We start from the raw sequence: 19337 nt of genomic DNA, 5'->3' as shown, positions 1-19337 counted from the left end.
TTCCATTGACAAAAGAGCACAATACACTTTAGCCAAGAAGGCAGTGATAAGGTCAGGCGTGTTGGTGTACACCTGTAAGCTCAGCACTCTGAAGGCTGGAATCTTTGCAAATTTGACGTCAGCCTGGGACACATTCTGAGTTCCACTACTTTGTAAGGGTTAAATGATACCATGCTTGTAAAGGGTTACACAAAATACCTGCAGTGTGGTGACTTTTGGTATGCGATATAACCAGCATCATAACTATCACCATCATCACAATCACCACAATCACCATCATCACCATTGCCACCATCTCCATCATCATCACCACCACCATCACGCCAACCAGCATCTATGATCCCTGCCATCTCCATAATCATCCACCACCCCTACCATCATATCATCACCATATCCAATTCCCACTTCAGCTTCTGGGATAACTGTGACCACCCCTCACGTATCAGGATAATCAGACCCAACAATTTACATATAGTCGTGAAAAGACGTACACGAGGGACGATTAATTCCCAGGATGGCTTTTGCAAGAAGTGAAGTGTTTCTATTCGTGGAAAAGCGAGTTTGGGCTTGAAACGGGTGAACTCCAAAACGCATGCTCATAATTATATCCTGCCAACATCCTGCCTGCCGGGCAGCCTCCCGGGCCTCCAGGAACTCCACAGCAGCTGCAGAAGCTGTGCCCATGGGTCTCCGGTTTGGCTCAATCGGAGCTCACAGAGATCAACTCTTGCGTTGCCCCTTGTGGCGCCTACATGAGCGGGGCGTCCCTGTCACTCTGCATGTCATTCCTGTCTTATTTTTATGACGCTGTCCCATGCCTGCATCGTTTACTTCTTCCCATGTGAGCTATCTCACCCCTCAAGTTCAGGACTTCATCTGCTTGTTTGCTGTAGGTCCCTAGTACCCGGTGCACACTATTTCCAGCTTAGCTCATTAAAACCTGTGGGGTCACCAGGGTTTGATCCAACACTAGAACACAGACCCTCCCCTGAGGTTGGAGAGTCTGAGGGTCTCAGCAAAGAAAGGGCCAAGTCAAAGTAGTGAAAATTGTATTAACTTGAGAAGATCAGTGGGAACCAGTGGTATCCTAGGTATGTCTCCAAGAAGAGCATTTTGGCCTACATTTTTGTCTCCCAGGATGGAAAGTCAGGAGACACAGCACATAAGAGCTAAGCTCAGGCCTTTGCTCCTCACTGGCTCTCCGACCCTGGTTGAGTCTCGGTCTCTCACTCTGTAAAACGGGGGCACCCATCATTGCCACTGCTTAGAGTCATTGATGAAACTGAGGGGACCAAGTATGGCACCCAGAACATCACCTCATGCACTGTGATCCATCCCTGAGTTAGTCACCCTTCACCTTGAGGGGCAAAATACCTGATAAGGGTGAGTTAAGTAGAGGGAGTTTACGTTGGCTCAGTTCTGAGGGCACACTCCATCCCAGTGGGGAAGACATAGAGGTAGGAACCTGAGAAGGCTGTCATGTGGCACCCACTGTCAGGAAGCAGAGAGAGATGAATGCTGGGATTCAGCTTGCTGTCCCCTTTGTCTTCAGTCTGGAACCCCAGCCCCTGGGATGGCGCTGTTCACATTCAGAGTGGGTCTTCCCACCGCAGTTAAGCCTTTCTGGAAACATCCACAGAGAACAAACACATCCAGAGGTGTTTCCAGGAGGATTCTGAATCGTCAACTTGGCAATTAAATTAAGTCGTCACATCCCTAAGTGTCAGCTCTTGCTGCTTTGAGGGCCATGGTTTATGAATCTGCCAGTCATCCGTACCTTTCAACTTCTCTATCCTTCCTGAGTCAAACTGTGCTCTTTATGAAGATTCCCGATTATCAAAGTCAGTTGTCCCTAACCTGCACTATTATTATATAAACACATCTATTTTTCATGTATGCTAATCATGTATATCAACGACTCATGCTGTGACATTCTGATCCATGTATCCAATGATTGCAGCAGGGTTTCTGACTCCATTATTTAAAGGGTCTTCTAGCACTATCCCCATGTTACAGACAAGAAAACTGAGGCCTCGGGAGTAAATGTCTGGCACAGAACCTCACAAAGAATACATCAGTTGTTAAAAAAACAGGTTTCCCTGATTCAAGACCAGATACTTAACTAGCTAGTTTGTGAGGGCAAGGGCTGGCCACATAGTAGACTTTCTGCTTCCCCTTGAACTTCCCACATAGAGCAGAGTGAGGGAACCTGGGTTCAGGCCTGATCCTAGACCAGACCTTTCTCACGGCTTCCATGACCCACCTGCCACTCCTCCCTCATGCATCGTCTCTGGAAGTGGGTGATGCCTGTGCTTGCCTTTCTTTGGGTTGTGAGATTCTACTCTTTCTGGGGCTGGGGGAGGGGAGAGAATGCACACCTCTAAAGGTTCATAAGTCTACCTTTCCCCTCCCCCATTCTCTCATGGAGATAAGAGATCTAAGGTGTCATTATGCTGTCCCTGGGTCCTCTGGTCTGAGTCACAGAGCCATGCTCCCCACCTCCACCCCCTCCACCCCCCCCCCCGCGCCATCCCACCATCGTTTATGTGGAATCTTCCTTCAGGGAGTCTCAGGATAACAAGCTGGTTCCTTCTGGGCTGTTGAGCAGTCAGGGAGAGAATGGCCAGACTCCTGTGTCAAGAGCCTACCAAGGCCTTTCTAGAAACAGTGGCCCAAACGAGAGTTCCCAGGAGCCAAAATGAGACTGATAGGCTTGGGCTGGGGCATTCAGGGCCATTTGCCCACTGGGAAATGGCTAGTGATTTGGTTTGGTGGCTTTGCAAGAATCCCCTGGACACTCAAAGTAGTGACCTGGGCTGTGGGAAATGGGCACAATGTGGGAAGATGGTGAGAGACAGCAAGGGACTGAGGCTCCTTCCACTGAAGGCAGCTGCAGCTTCCCCCACATTCTCTCTGTGTCTACTAGCCCTGCCCTGTTGAGCTGTGCACCCAGCTCTCTACTAACTTTTATCTTTTACTTATTGGTTAACGCAGGGTCTCTCTAAGTTGTCAGGGCTGGCTTGCAACTCATTGTATAGCCCAGGCAGGCATAGAAAGAGCCATTAGCCTCTCAAGGAGAGAGTTTGGCAGGCCAGAGAGGCAGAGGGGAAAGGTTTGATCCAGAGTTAGGGCTGAGTTCAGATCCACACACCTTGCTCTGCATAGTTCAAAGAGAAGCAGAGCAGGGGGCAGCAGCTGCTGCTGTCATCTCACTGTGTGGCCAGACCTCAGACCCCACAAAATGATTACATTGAATTAAGGGTATCTGAGTGACAGATATGCCCACCACGTGAGACTTCTGAGGCCTGAGTTTCTTCATAACATGGGGGTGATAGTAGTCCCTGCCTGCCTTCCAAGTTTGTTACATGGATGAATTGGAACCCCATTGCTAAAGTGTTCAGCAAAATGCTTACAATGTGATGGGGCTTCCGTGCCTAATATCGTCCTCACCATCACTATAATCATCATCATCATCAATATCATCATCATCCTCACCACCACCATCATCATCACCACTATTGCCATAACCATCACCACCACCACCATCATCCCCACTGTCACCATCATCATCATCATCCCCATCATCACCATCATCACCATCATCATCCTCACCATTGCCATCATCAACACCATCATCACCACCATCACCACCATCACCACCACCATCATCACCATCATCACCACTGTCACCATCGTCCACACCATCACCATCATCATCCTCACCATCACCATAAACATCATCATCACCATCATTATCACACTATTACCATAATCATCACCATCATCACAATCACCGTACGCATGATCACCACCATCATCTTCACTATTACCATCGCCACCATCAACACCATCTCACCGTCGACACTACCATCATCACCATTGTTATGACCATGACCTTACTGAGTTCCCACCTCAGATTCTATAATTATGCGAATCTCTATCTTACATGTAACTATAATTGGATTCAAATTTTCCCTATAATAATAAAAACTATTACACATAAGAGATGATTAATTCCCAGGATGGTTTTTCTGCAAGAAGTGAAGTGTTTCTATTCGTGGAAAAGCGAGTTCGGGCTTCAAGCGGGTGAACTCCAAAACGCATGCTCATAATTATATCCTGCCAACATCCTGCCTGCCGGGCAGCCTCCCAGGCCTCCAGGAACTCCACAGCAGCTGCAGAAGCTACGCCCATGGGTCTCCAGTTTGGTAAGTGTGGATCAGTTGGCTCCTGCATCAGCCCGGCTGCCTTCACTTTGCATTTTCCCATCACCTGTGGCTATAGCCATTTTGTAAACCAAGATGCAAGAGCACAGGTACAGAAACTACACGGGGCAAGGGGGAGACTGAAAGTGCAGTGAATGGATCCTGTAACACAGCAAAACTGGAAAAGGGCCAGGAGACTCATCTAAGTGCAAATGAATGAGTCCCAACGTGGAAAGGATGCAGCGTCAGCCTGAGCAGTCACAGGCAGCCAGGGATTCAGAGAGGGCGGGCATTCAGAGGTCCCAGGAAAGGCAAGACACTTGCCATACTCAAGGCAAGTGTCCCATGAAGCTGCTGCTTCCCTTACTAGAGAACTGATCAGGGGGTTCACACCTATGGAAGCCTGCAATGGCCTCAACTGGAACATGTTAATGCCTTAGCTAGTACCAACCTGCCTTTGTGACAAGGTGTCTAATTTAGGGCTGACCAAGGAGTTTGTTCAAGCATTTGGGACCTCAGCTTAAGCAGGGAAAGTCCCAGACTACATAGGCAGTAGCAGCTATAATCATGCTGCAATTATGGGGTTGAAAAAATCCCACAATTCATCCTAAAACCTTAAGGTGGGAAGCTCATCACTTATCCCAGAGAGTGAGGGTTTGGTAATGGGTCCAAGTGATTGGCAGCTGACATGCTGAAACTGGATAGTGTGGGCCGCAAGGCCTTCAGTTGGAAGTAGGTGATTTATTATGCAAACGTGTTTCTCTAAACCTAGGGCAATGATGCCTCCCCCATCTGGCCACATGTGCAGACTTTTTCTGTTGTCACTCATAGGAATGGGGGTATCACACAGACTCAACACACAATTGAGAGCTGGGTGACCTAACTTGAGTTAAAGCATGGTGTGGAAGAGAGGTTGAGGCAGTTAGAACAAGCAGGGTTTGTTTAAATGTTATGTCTCTCCTAGTGGCTTAGGATAATGTCTCCCTTATAAACACAGCTTGTGTGTCTGCATGGCGTTCTCTCTCTCTCTCTCTCTCTCTCTCTCTCTCTCTCTCTCTCTCTCTCTCTCTCTCTCTCTCTGTGTGTGTGTGTGTGTGTGTGTGTGTGTGTGTGTGTGTGTATACATGAGTGCAGGTCCCTCAGAGGCCACAAGAGGGCATCATATCTCCTGAAGCTGGACTTATAGGGAGTTGTGAGTAGTCTGATTTGGGTGTTGAGACTTGAACTCAAGTCCTCTGAAGGAGCAACAAGCACTCTGAACCACTGAGTCATCTCTCCAACCCCAGATGTTCCTATTTTAATACACTAGAGTAGTTCAGATGGAAAAAAAATTGCACCTCAGCTTCAATTCTCTTTTTCTACCACAAAAGCCATTTAAAACACTCTTGTAAATTACTGTCAGCCTATAAGAAATTGGATGGAGCCAGGTGTGGTGGTTCACATCTGTAATTCTAGCAGTGGGGAGCCTGAGGCAGGAGGATGATCATAAGCTTGAGGCCATCCCGGGCTACATAGCTGAGTTCTTTACTGGTCTGAGCTACACAGTGGCTTTTAAAAGGGGAGCAGGCATGGAGGAGAGGCTAGAGACGTTTCCAGTAAATGAGACCTCAGAGCTTCAGACCCCCATGGAAGGTGATGAGGGACACAGACAACACCAAACCAAAAGCCAGGAAACCCATCAGCATTCCCGTGCGAGCAAGCCGTGGCAGCTGCATCCACACTCGTGAAACAATGTGGGGAGAGTGCTGACACCCGACCACTCTGCATGCAGAGCCCCCTTCCACACTCCTGAACCGATTAAATGAGAACGCCTCGATTTAGATAACTGAAAATTGCTTTCGGAGCCTTAATTTCCCATTAGCTCATTAATCTATTCAGACTCCCAACAAGACAGCTGATGATAATTCCGGAGGAAGTGGGCACTTAACAGGAGAGCTGTGGAGGGGGAGAGGGGCTGGGCCTGAGGGAGAAGTTTTCTGGCTTCCTGGGTGGAGGGATATCCCAATGTTCATTTGTCAAGCCAGTAATGGTGTTAGTTTTCATTAATTAGCACTCATAATGGGTCAGGTACGGGAGGAACCAGAACTCTGGTGGGCAATTACCTTGTTTATCCTTTTCTGTTTAACAGTTTTAGTAGTGACTTCTGCCACTGGGACAAAATGCCCTACACAGCAACTTAAAGAGAGAAGGGTTTACTGTGGCTCACATTTCAAGGGTACAGTCCATCATGCCTGGGAAGACATGGTAGCAGGAGCGTGAGGCAAATGGTCACGTGGCACTCACAGTCAGGAAGCAGAGAGATGGACGCTGTTGTTCAGATCACTCTCTCCTTTTTATTCCATCCGGGACCCCAGGCCATGGGGTCATGTGTCCCACAAATAGAGTGGACCTTTCCACCTCAATTGATCCAATCTAGAAACTCCCTCACAGACACACCCAGAGGTGTGAATCCTAAAGATTCTAGATCCCATTGAGCCTACAGTCAGCTGTAGCTATCTGTTGAGGTAGGTGTTGTGAACCCCTGATAAAAAGAAAGACATGGGGGCACAGAAGTGATCACATGACAAGTTGGCAGTGGCATCAGGAGTCATAAACATGTCTGCCCTGCAGCCTAGGCTTCTGATCATGTGTCCGCTCCATATGTCTTACATACACACTTACCGTATGTACTTCTGAACAGATGATGATGCACAAGACCCTGGTTAGAGGAGAGCTTGAAATTTCCAGAGCCCTTGATTAAAAACTGTAGTCTATTACCATGATCTTCCTATTCCCTCCCTACCCCTTCCTTCCTTCCTTCCTTCCTTCCTTCCTTCCTTATTTCCTTCCTTCCTTCCTTCCTTCCTTCCTTCCTTCCTTCCTTTTCTTCCTTCCATCCTTCCATTTTTTCTCCCTCCCTCTCTTCTTCCCTCCCTCCTTTCCTTCCCTCTTTCTTCCTTCTCTCTTTCTTCCTTCCCTTCCTTCCTTTCTGCCTTCCTTCCTCTCTTCTCTCTTGCTCTCTCCCTCTTTCTTTGACTCTTTCTTTAACAGGGTCTCACTGTACAGCCCAGGCTGCCCCTCCCACTTTTGCCCCCTGACTACTGGGATGACAAGTCTCCATGCAGGGTACCATATCTCCTCTGCTCTTTATAGTAGCCTGCATCGTCCAATCTTACACCATCTTTTCAGCCAAAGTGACTCCACTCACCATCTAACTGTCTCCCACTCCACCCACAGATAAATTCCACCAGTCTAGGGACTTTGTCCATTTCCTCTCCTGTTGTTGCTTCTGGTGCCTGGAAAACCCTTTGGTACACAGCATTAATATTTTAAAATTAAACATCCTTAGTTCAAAAATTTGAAATCCAAAATGAGTTCACCAAAAACACTGCACAAATGGAGTTTGGGTTTGGGGTTTAAACTTGGGTCTCATCTCCAAGATATCTCGTCACATATGCAAATGTTGCCATTATGCAGATATTCCAAAATCAGAATGCACCACTACGGATAATGTCTTCTTCACCTGTAATATTAAATATCCAACTGGTAAATATCAGCTGAATGACTAGTGAAATGGCCTTGCCCACTTCTTTAAGAAGTCACCTCCGACCTCCTCATTCCTGGGCTCACCTCTCTGAGAGGTCATTCATCACTGCTGTTTATTCCTGTCCTTTGTCTCCACTCAGACTCATTCCTCCACTATGAGTCTTCTCTTGACTCTTTGGCCATAGCGTTTGCATATTACGTGTTCATACCCCTCACCTACTCTCCTACGAACCCATTCAATGTGCCCACATTTTTGTCAGTCCTTGCAAACACATGCAAATAAATTTCGTCCCAGCTCCCATTTAACTAAAGCTCCTCGAGGGTCTTTATCCATAGGATAAATGTAGGTTTCAATTGTTAACCTCAGTGTGTGAGTGAACAAATATATCACAGAGCTGGCTCCTGTTTTATTGTAGCTGACAGAGGTATGTGGTTGGGACAAAAACACACCCAGACATCATAGCAGCTACAGCAGCAACTACAACGGTTGAAGGGCTGAGCACATTAGTGAAGTCATGGATACCATCCAACCAGAGTTGATCTGAATTCTGACCTTGCCCTTCCATATTGCCTGGAGATACTTAGCATAAGGTGGAATGAGAGGTGGTGGGAGAGATGTTTCTGGATAACAGGGTGAGGTGAGGGCGTTTCAGTGACTCTTCCTAGCAGTCCAGGGATGGATGCCAATATCATGTCCGCTCTTCAGAGGGGAAAAAGCCTAAGATTACAGGCCTTTTAAGACTTCAGACAGAAACGGGACCCAAACTTAGTGTTTGTGGCTTCCAGAGCCTCAGCTCCATGTGTGGCCTGTCCCCAGCCCTTGGCAGGGCCTCAGGCTCCGCTCATTACTCCTAGAACAGAAGGCAGGAGGGATGGCCACCTCTGGGTCCCACCTCTAGGGCCGAAAATTGAAAAGGCTTGAGCAGTGTTCAGCCTCACTGACTCCTGGCTGCGTCCCTGTCACCTAATTACTTGACTTCAAAGCCTCCACACAGCAGGTGTGAGGATGTGAGAGCCATTTCCCCTACAGAACACAGCATGACTTGATACAGTCAAGATGAGTCTCCAAGGCAGCAGGTGTACTGGGAAGATCAGGCAGCCTCTGAGACAGACCTAAGCACCTGCCCTTGTGCAACTTAGACTCAGAAAGCTGAGGGGTCACCAGAGAGCTGGGAACTACAGAGGACAGCAGCTCAGAATGCTAATATACACCAATTACTGTCCCAATCGCCCTTAGACCATGGAGCTAAAGGATCCCCCAGGGGCTGGAAATAATTAATACTCCCACAGCCCAGACTAGCAGGGAGTTCAGTGTGGCAGACTTGCTCAGGTAAGGCCACCAGACAGGCATTTTGCAAGATGCCTGAGCAGGCCCAGAAAGAGAGAGAGAGAGAGAGAGAGAGAGAGAGAGAGAGAGAGAGAGAGAGAGAGACTTACTGAATGTCTCCTATCAATCAGATACATGTCCACCCCTATCTTTTCCATACAGTCAAATGTGTCTGTTTTGTAATTGCTGGACCTGAGTAGGTAGTTAACACAAGTGTGAAGATATATACAGAGAGACACGTAAGGACAGAAATGTGAGGTGACATGTCCATGGTCACACAGCTACTAAGTGACAGAGACAGGATTTGAACCTGGTTTAATGGGTAAAGAGCCCATGTTTTCTCTTACCTCCTTCCAAGCCTTTTGTCAGACATGACAGAGAATGTGTATAAGGAAGGGGTAAGGTGTGGAGGTCCCACCTTCCAACCAGAATTAGCATCCAACATAATGCCATAGAAAGAAATGGAGCAGGAGTTGAGGGAGTTCAAGTCCTCGCTCCTACTTCTTAGCTGTGACTTTCCCAAGTTGAGACACAACTTTTACAGACATAGACTAGGGAAACCATAACACACTGTCAGAGACAGTGCATGACAAGAAAGAACAGAGGAGAAAAAGCTTTGCAAATTATCAAAGGTATCAGGGAACCACAGGGCTGGAGCCATGCTGTCAACTGTCTTTATAAATAAAGTTTTATTAGACCAAATCCATGGCCATAACTATTTTTGAATTGTCTGTGGCTACTTTCAAAATACACAAGTCAGTTTTGAGTGGCTGCAAGGGAAACACCAAGGCCCCTGAGGACCATGGAGCTTAAAGTATTTACTACAGGGCAACTAGAAGAAAAGTTTGCTGACGACTAACCTTTGAGCTGTATTAAGTTACTGTTTCTGTGGAAGAATACATGGAGCAACTATAAATCAGGGGACACAGGCCACTGTGGTGGGAAAGCCTGGTGGTAGGAGCATGAAGTCCCTTTGCAGCAGCAGTGAGGAAGCAGAAGGGGAGCTGGTCTGCAACAGTTAACTCCTATTCCTATAATCCAATGCCAGCCAGACTCCCCCCCCCCTCCGCCATGTTCAAAAAGATACAAAACATCAGCTGGGGACAAAGAGCCAATCACATGAGATTGTGTGAAACACTTCACATTCACAACCACAATAGAGGCTCTGAAAATGAGAGACCCCATTGGCCCCAGCACATGGTGTTATGTTAACCTTCTTATGGTCCCATCTCAGCTCTAGCTTTACTCAGAACTGTTCTCCTTGATACCCTACCCAAACACACAGCTTCACCTGGGACTCTTTCTGAAACACAAAGCACATGTCTCTCCCCAGGGTCAAGAACTCATACTTCCCTGGATTGTGCCAAAGTCCAGCCTAACACTAGCTGCTGGGGAAAAATAAAGTCCCTTAAAGAGAAATCACTCACTTGCAGTTTTTACACTTGAGGCCAAAAAGCATCCCTTTCCCACAGACAGTGCACGTCTGAGACATCCAGTACTTGGTGGAAAACCTGTAAGAAAGAAACAGGAAATGTCCAAGGTAAGGCAGTGGCCATAGGCCCATCTCCAGCAGGATGTACCCCTAGAACAGGAAGCCTATAAACCCTGGATTCCAGCCCTGCTTATTCCAAAAAAGGTAATAATTAGGTTCAATCAAGTTGCTTAAACCATGAAGCTTCAGTTTTCTTGCATGTAAATTGGGAGAATCTTGACAGTGACCTCAGAGGTTATTGGGTCAGGCATGTTGAAGGTGTCATAGCATCTGACACAGGCAATGCTCAATAAATTGGGCGATGACAGTTATTACCTTGAGTGTTCATTATGGTCATTTATTCACTCAACAAACACTGGAGGAGGTCTACAAATGGCAAATTCAATTCTATAAGAGAGCACTGGACCTCCAAATTCAGTAGCAGAGGAAAGATTCCCCCTGACAAATGAAAGCCTTTTCAGACACCATCAGTTCATCTTCCCTCCGTCACTGCCACCTGCTGCAAATACAGCGTGGAAGTCCCCACACCTCACGGTCACCAATGCTGACTGGAAGGCATTAGATTAACTTGCAGATCAGCCCTCCTGTACCGTGCCGTGCTTCCTGCCTTGAGATAGGAGATGGAGATGGGGCTGGATCCAGCACAAGTACTGAAGGTTCCCAGGTCACAGTTAATTTTAATTTTCAATTTGTGCCACCGTGGGCAGTAGTTGTATCTAATCTCCACTGCCTCCTCCGAGTGTCAAAGGGGAAACTTGGATGTAGTTACATAACTCAGAGATAGAGAACTTTGAGGAGAAAGGCTGCTTCCCTCTGCCATCCCCTCTTGTGGGATCTGGGTCAGCCCTTCAAACACAGCGAGCCAGCAGCAGCCTGGATCTGCCACAGCTAAGCAAATAGCAATATTCACAATGGAGATGCTGGCTTGTCGATGCTCCCTCTCCAGCTTTGGACTTGGGCTTAGTTAAGCCCCTTTGGGTCTTAGCAGGGCTTATTGGGTCTATTCTGCAAGCTGGGGCACCTAGGGGGAAGGAATGGCAAAAGACCCATCGGGCAGCAACACAGGAATGGGGGAGGGGCAGGTGTGAGGGTCGGCTGGCAGTTTTCTCTCCTCTTCAGCTTTGGCCTGTCCCCTGGGTGGGTATTCTCTGTTGCCTGGCTCTTGCTGTGATAATTCCAATGACAGAGAGTGAGATCTGCTGTTGCTGGTGGTGTGTGTGTGTGTGTGTGTGGGAAGACAGGATTATGATGCCCAGGCTATCCTTGATCTCTTGACTCTGCTTTATCCTCCTGTGTGCTGGGAGTGTGTACCACTACACCTGACAACACAGGGAAGGGTGTTAATTTCTTTACAAGGATGGGAGTCTCTCCTTCCTGACATCTGGGGGTGGGGGCAATGGATGGATGCAGGGTGGTTGAGGCTGAAGAGTAATACCCATTAGGGGGTCTTCCCCTCACTAGGAAACCAGCTCTGGGGCCCAAAATGGTCAGCTTGCTTGACTCCCCTAGACATCAGTATCTGAAGCTGGGGCACTACCAGCTTCCCATGAAAGCCCAGGTGTGGACCCAGCCAGGTGAGGCTAAGGCAAGAGTGTATTGGTGTGGCTGACCCACAAGTGTAACCGAACTGCAGGGGTGACCGACCGGGCACAGAGATGTGTCTGATACAGAGGTGGTGCTGAACCCAGGGTTGAATGAGGGGCTGTGGCCAACCCAGGGGTGGAGCTGAGCCAGTAAACATTTTAAAAGGCCCTCATCTTGAGTCCTCTTCAGCCTCTGGTCACTGACTGACCTGTCTGTCACTATTTTCCACAGCTTCCACCAAGGTCTGCCCAATCCCAGTTGTGATATTTTTTCTTTAAGAACTGGTGATGAGCTGTCATGGGGAGAATGCAGCCCTGCCCCAGGCTGAGGCTGTGTTTGTGTAGGTGCCTGGAGTTTTTCACCTCAGCTGATGACAGACCTCTGGGGACTGTCGGCAGCCCCTCTGCTAACTGTCCAGTTCCCCAGGGACACAGCGCTGACACTAGCACTCTGCCAGTTAAAGGGAAGGCAAACAAGGCATCCAGCTGGCTCCCTGGGTACAGAAACTCACCGGGGGTATCTCAGATCACAGGGACTGAGCACAATGAGCCTTCAGTCCCCTCCCTCATCCACAAGGGCCTCAGTCCCCTCATCTGTCAGTGTGTTTCACCATCCTGGCCTGACTCAGCTTCTCTCCCCCACCCCCAACCCATAGGAGACTGTGGCAACATATAGAAAGCTGAATTCGGGAGGGTCAAGAAGTTGTTGGGAACAAATTCTAGGCCATGGAGGATCCTGGGGAAGGCTTCCTGCTGGCCCACTGCTCTGGGGCAACCTCTAGCAATGAGTTTAGCTGGCCATCTTGAGTTTCCTGGGTGAAGAGCCCCCATGTGGAGGAAGCCTGAAGTACTTTATACTATCAGTGAGGTGTGTGCACAGACCTTAATACGTCATCTCACTTGTAGGGAGAATGTATGAACTTATTCCTACAAAAAGAAGAAGTTTCCTCTCTAACTAGGGTTTGATGTCATGTTCTCTGTAGCCTTCTAGATTTGTCTCATGGATGTACAGTTTAATGTTATGTCTTGAAAGGTCTTGATTGTAATATCCCAGGGTCTTCCTTTATTTCTCTCATTGTATGTTTTTGTGATTTTTTGATAATAAAAAAGACATTTTAAGAAAAAAAATGGAGTCCAGAAAGGTTAAGCAATTTGTCATGGCTGCAAAGCTTTACTAAGGGGGATTGGAACTCAGGTCCATGTGAGCATAAGGCCTCTGCTTTTAACTATCCTGTGTGAACTTTTTAAAGGCAAGGCTACAATGCAGATACCTTGGTCCAGCAAAAGACAAAAGGGTGGTGTTGTGGGAGCTGGGAATGGGTACTTACTGGCCCCTACAGGCTTCAGCACACACCCACCCTACCTACACAGGCACAGCCTCCTACCTACCTATGCTTGATGGAGTTGCCAAGGTCTCTGCGTGGGATCTGCGGTGACCACCGAGGTACAGATAGTGTGTCTGTGGAGAGAAGAACAGACAGGAAGGTCATGGGCTGAGCCAGCTCTGCCTGGGCCCTGGAAATAAAAAGGAACCCCACCCACTGGCCTCAGGCAGGGTGCTGGTTGCTTTGACCTATGGAGACACGCCAGGTGGAGCTCCAGTTTAGGTCTTGGCCTCAACTCACAGGAGTCTCCCCAGGCAGGGCAGGCAGCAGATGCCTTCAAATATGTCAGGCTGAGGCAGGAGGATTATGAGTTCAAGGTCATCCTGTGCTGCACAGTAATATTGTGTCTCAAAAAAAAAGAATAAAAGAAAAAAATAAAGGAAGAAGGAATCCCTACATGTGATTTGATGGGGTGCCTCAGTGAGTGGATAAAGGGTCTTGCTGCCAAGTTTAAAGACCTGAGTTCGATGCATGGGTCCCACATGGTGGGAGAATTGACTCTGTAAATTGGCCTGTGACCACACATGTGCCCACATACATACACAATTAATTAATTGAAAGCTACATTTTGTAATCTAAAAATAGAAGAGAGAGAGAAAGTGGGGTGGGCACGGTGGAAAGAATACAACGGAATATGACCTCGGCTTCACGGTTCTTAGCATATGCCAACTGTGGGCTGAGGGACTCCCATGCCAGCCCCCCAGCTGAACGCATGAGGAAACAAAGGCTCAGAGAAGGGGGGGTCACTTGCTTGAGGTCACTACACCTTATCTCTGCACAGTGGCTGGGAATCCTGGTTTGAGGGAGCCCAAGCCTGTGACCCCACTCACAAAGTCGTAAGGCAATGGACTCCAGATACCTCCCCCTACTCCTATGTTCCCCTTCTCTGCGACACCTCCCTTATGGCCACATGATCACTTATGTAACATGCTACGTTCCATCCTGTTTTTGGTTGTTCAAATATTTATTTCAAAAGCAGACTCTAAGCCCGGCATGGTGGTACATGTTTGTAATCCCAGCACTTGGTGGCCAAGGCAGGATTGAGGCAGGAGGATGATGGTGAGCTTGAGGCTAGCCTGAGCTGCATATAACAAACACACGAACAAAAGCAAAGCCTAACAGAATGTATGTGGAAAACCCTTTAGATATGGCAGAACACCCAGCTGTGTGCAATCTCAACTCATACTAGAACAAGTGGATGAGTGAATGAGCAGGTGAGTGCAAGGATGACTGGGTGAATGGGGTGGAATCAGGATATATAAATGGATAATGGATGGGAAGGAAAGTACATAGACGGATGAAAGGGGGTGTGTGATGGGGGATAGGTGGATAGGTGGCTGACTACACGTATGGATGAACAATGCTGGGTGGGTGGGTGGATGGGTGGATGGATGGATAAATAAGAATGACAAAGAACACAGACTTCAAACTGAGTGCCTGATCCTGCTTTTTCTTTTCTTTCTTTCATTTCTTTTCATGCTTTAGACCAAATATGACCAAGTTCCAGGTCCTCTGAGACCTTAAGCACAAGCCCCACCCTCCCCCTTTGCCTGCCCCCCCTCACCAGCCTCCTGGAAGACCTTGCAGGAAACAGACATAAAACAGCAGCTGAGTGAACTAATGCTGCCTTAGACAGACATGGAGAGAGGCAAGTGGCCAACCCCACGCCAGCGCCCACTTCTCAGCCAGATGGATGGAGCCTGCTGGGGGATTCAGGGTTGCAGATGTGCGCCTCATTTTTCACAGCCATTGTTATGGAGTGTCGCTCTCATTGGGAGAGCTGGACCTGTCAGAACACATGGGAGAGCATTTAACCCCAGTGGGCTCTTTCATCTATCTAGTGATGGTCACACTCATCGGAAAGCTGTTTTGGGAAAGCTCTATGCCGCCCTTGCAAAGCTGAGACCCTTGTTTTGCAAGAGCTGATGGTTTTCCAAGCCCCAAATGCTGAAGAAAACAGAAGAGGTGGCATGACAGAGCCATAAGACCCACAGCCTACAGAATATTTAACTAACAAGGCCCATTTACTTTGTCCAGTTTCTGAGGGAGATTTAAAAAAAGAACAATGGTATTCTTTAAAATTATTTTTCTGAGCTGGGTGGTGATGGTGCACACCTTTAATCCTAGCACTTGGGAGACAGAGGCAGGTGTATCTCTATGAGTTCAAGTTTGAGAGAAACCCTGTCTCGAAAAACCAATATATATATAAGTTTTTTGTCCATGTCAAGCCCTCTTTCAGACTGACATCAGACACGGGAGAAAAGACACTACCCATTAACTCTGAAAGACTGGAGAGGAAAGGAAGATCAACATCCTGTGAGCCATCTACAAAACAGGAAATACTGAATGAGAGTCCACTCACAGGCCTTTAGTATTGCCTGACTACAGCTGAGTTGAAGAATACTGAGAGCAAGAGGCACAAGATTGATTAGTAATGTCTGCCATGAATGAGGAAGGAGGTAGTCCTCACACATCTTAGATACATTTACCTCCTCTACAAAAATAAGAAGGGAATCTTCATCTTTGCATTCACCTCAGAGCATAATGCCTGGGGCTGAGTGTGTTCTTCACACACGTTTGGTAAAACCAAGATTCTTACAACAGAAACAGTTTATTGAACACTTAGTATGTGCCAAGAAATCCTCTGTGAACTTAACAGCCTTGCATCCAGTGCTACAGCTATTCCCTGTGCATAAAGGAAGGCAAGGGAGCTCAAGAAGGTGCACTGACTTGCTCAAGGTCACACAGCCAGGCACCCATGGAAGCAAATGTAAATGTTAACTCCCTTGAGGGACTGGAGAGATGGCTTGTGGGTAAAGTACCTGCTGTGCAAGCATGGGGACCTGAGCTCAGTTCCTCAGCTCCCTTGCAAACCTTTGGGAGATTTCTCAAGACATTCTGGGGGTGTCACACTGTGCTTGGGAATTGGTTAATGGCAGCTAGTGGGGTGAAGCCAGATGCTCTGTTTAACATCCCATAATACAAAAGTGAGAGCTCTCCCTGTACATTCAACAAGTTAAAGCATCCCAAGTATCAGTTGCACCAAGCTATAACTGCCTGCCCCTGAAAAATAAAGCATCTCAGATGATTGCCCCGGGCTCCATCGGGCACAGAACAAGTCATCTTGGGCTATGAGCATTTCCCATTAGCTCTGTGTCATACTTATTCCTCATCTGGCCCCCTTGCTCAGGGCAGACACAATTAAGCTCCGGGCTGGCTTTCACGTTCCAGGCTCGGCTGGAGGGTACATCCTGTCAACTGCATTAAGCTGAGAAGCCTCATTAGTCTGGAGCCCTCACTCCCCAGGCTTGGCTTTGTCTGTGGGCGTGAGACTCGAACTCCAAGAGCCTCTCTCTGCTTCCTTTGTTTGGGTTTCATTAAACTTGCCAGTGCGAGCCTCGGAGCAAAGGGAAACTGCTGAAAGGGAAGGGGGGGGGAAGAAAGATAGCAGAGAATCGAGGCCTTATCATAACAGGGAAGGCAAATAACATTTATGGCAATTAAACCTATCTAGAAACTTCTGCTTAACAACCAAAGCATCTATTAAGATGTCTCCATAGCTTCGTGGAAGCCTCTTTCCCATCCTAATTTTCTGATAACAAGGCAAAGTCCTGCACAGCATGGCTGCCTTCATCTCAGGGGAAGGGAGATAGACGCCTCTTTCAAGATATTTCCATCACCAGCACAAGGAAAGAGAAAGAGTTGGGAGGAAGACTGTCCCTGTGTCTATGTATGGGTGTAAAAAGCCTTTAGGAAACACCCCCAAACAGAGCAGGGGGTGCAACTCAGGAGCCACAGCCTTTGAGTTCAAGGATCAAACAGAAGGCCTCACAGACGGGGCTAATGACACTGAACCAACAAGGGGCAACACTACTTTCTTGTCAAGCCGGACTTACAAGATGGACAGCCAGGTCCCCATAAGATGATAAGAAGTAGAAATTGGGGCTGCAGAAATGGCTCAGTCAGTAGATTACTTGCTGTGCAACCATGTAAATAAAGTGTTCAGGTTTTATAAATGTTTTGTTTGCTTTGCTTTGGTCAGGTAGCCCAGGCTGGTTTCAAACTTGCTGTACAGCCCAGATTGGCCTTGAATTCATAATCTACCTGCTTCTAGCACCCAAGTGCTGGGATTACAGGCAGGTACCACTGTGTCATGCCAGCCTGCATGACACATAAGTTTGTTATAAAACCTCAAGCTCTGACCTGGAGAATCTGAAATCGGTGTAGGGAGTGGGGACATGATAGGTACGCAAAGATATCAGACAAAGCTGCAAGTTGAGGAAGCAGAGGAAATGGAGATTGAAAAGGAGAAGAAATAAGAAGAGAATCAGAAAAGAGAAAAACAATAAGCTGGGTGTGGTGGCACAGGCCTGTGATCCTAGCTACCGGGGAAGGCGAGGTCATAGGCTCACAAACTCAAGGCCAGCCTGGGCTAAGGAGTGAGCTTAAGGTCAGCCTTGGTGACTTGGGTAGACCTTGTCTCAGTAACTGAAAGAGAAAAGAGGGGCTGGGGATTCAGTCATGGGAGCTTGCTTGGTGAGTTGGAGGCCCTGGGTGCTTCACTAGCAAGGAACAAGAAAACAAGGGGAAGGGAGAGCAGGGAAGAGGAGGGAGAGGGGGCTAAAAGATAGAAATAATTAAATCTTTTTGATGAAGGTCCCTGAATGCCCAACACCATTGTAATCCAAGGTCTTCACGCATCCTCACTGAGCCCACATACCACGTGCACTTTACCACTGGAGCCACATGTGACAGTGAGTACTGATGTTGGCAGCCTATTGTTTGCTCCCCTCCTTTCATCAGCAGGACACTAAGAAGTCATCCCATTTGACCAAGGGCAAACAAAGTTCAAACTGAGTCACACAGCTAGGGATCAGCAAACAAAAGCCCATTTTACTGATGGGAACATTGAGGCTTTGCCTGTCAATGCCTCCTACCTCTATCTGGGATGAGCCGGAGACAGGATAAATTCTGACCCATTTTCAGCTCAGACTGCAGAAACTGGAAGGGAAAGAATGTGTCCTTCCCTTAGGGTTAGAACCTGTACTTTGGTTTTAACCCCATGAGGCCCATTTCTGACTTCTAATTACTTTTTGAGGTATAAGGTTTTTAAATCACTGGATTTGGGAGGATCTGTTACAGCAATGGTACAAAGCCCACACAGCCCCTGACTTGTGCCAGGTGTGGCTTCAAGAATCAGGGATATGATGAAGAAGAGTGTGGCCAAGTTTTCTACGAGTAAGTCTCCTAGGAAAATAGAAAGCAAATGGCTGAACAAGAAAGAGCCCTTTTGGAGAATAAAACAGTCTGGACTTTGGGGTTTTAAGGCAATGGGAACTTGGGCTCAAGTACTAGAACAGTTGCAGGGTGTGCCTAGAATTAGAAATGTATGAGCTCCCTGGTGGTCAAGGGGAGTAGATCCTGCCTGTAATTTCACCATACTGAACTAGGAGCCGGATAGCCCTAAAACAAGCTTTCTAGAGAATAGCCATGTGGGTGAGATCTGGCTTGGACTGAGATAGCCTCACCTCAGTGAGGCCAAAGAGTGATCAAGGCTAACTCCCAACATCAGCTTTGACACAAATGGAAAAAGTAAAGGAATCCTCGGTACCACAGGAAAGATGCTAACACCAGCTCCATGTCATAGATGCCAACTTGGGGCAGATCTAGGATGTGACCTGTGATGAGTGCTTGGGCTACTAACAGCCCCTGAGCATCAAGGTCACCACAGCTGCTTCATGAGACAATTGGAAGGCTACAGTGATGCACATGGAGATTTGATTGCTGGACTTGGCGTTGATGGAGCATCTTAATCACTGT

General features: G+C 47.7%; 1 protein-coding gene across 1 annotated transcript in view; it reads right to left on the bottom strand.

The window, feature by feature from the left end:
- Window positions 1-19337, bottom strand: part of Ksr2 (kinase suppressor of ras 2) — a 334523-nt gene that overhangs the window by 84643 nt on the left and 230543 nt on the right. Inside the window, exons 6-7 of the mRNA XM_035444175.1 lie at window positions 13522-13591; window positions 10485-10568 (exon numbers count right to left, since the gene is read on the bottom strand). Of these exons, the coding sequence (XP_035300066.1) occupies window positions 10485-10568; window positions 13522-13591 (154 nt within the window). The remainder of the gene's footprint in view (window positions 1-10484; window positions 10569-13521; window positions 13592-19337) is intronic.

Source organism: Cricetulus griseus, chromosome 4 (genome assembly GCF_003668045.3).
Source record: "Cricetulus griseus strain 17A/GY chromosome 4, alternate assembly CriGri-PICRH-1.0, whole genome shotgun sequence".
Lineage (NCBI taxonomy): Eukaryota > Metazoa > Chordata > Mammalia > Rodentia > Cricetidae > Cricetulus > Cricetulus griseus.
Note: the sequence above shows the minus strand (reverse complement) of the source record. Positions and strands in the feature narration are given on the sequence as shown.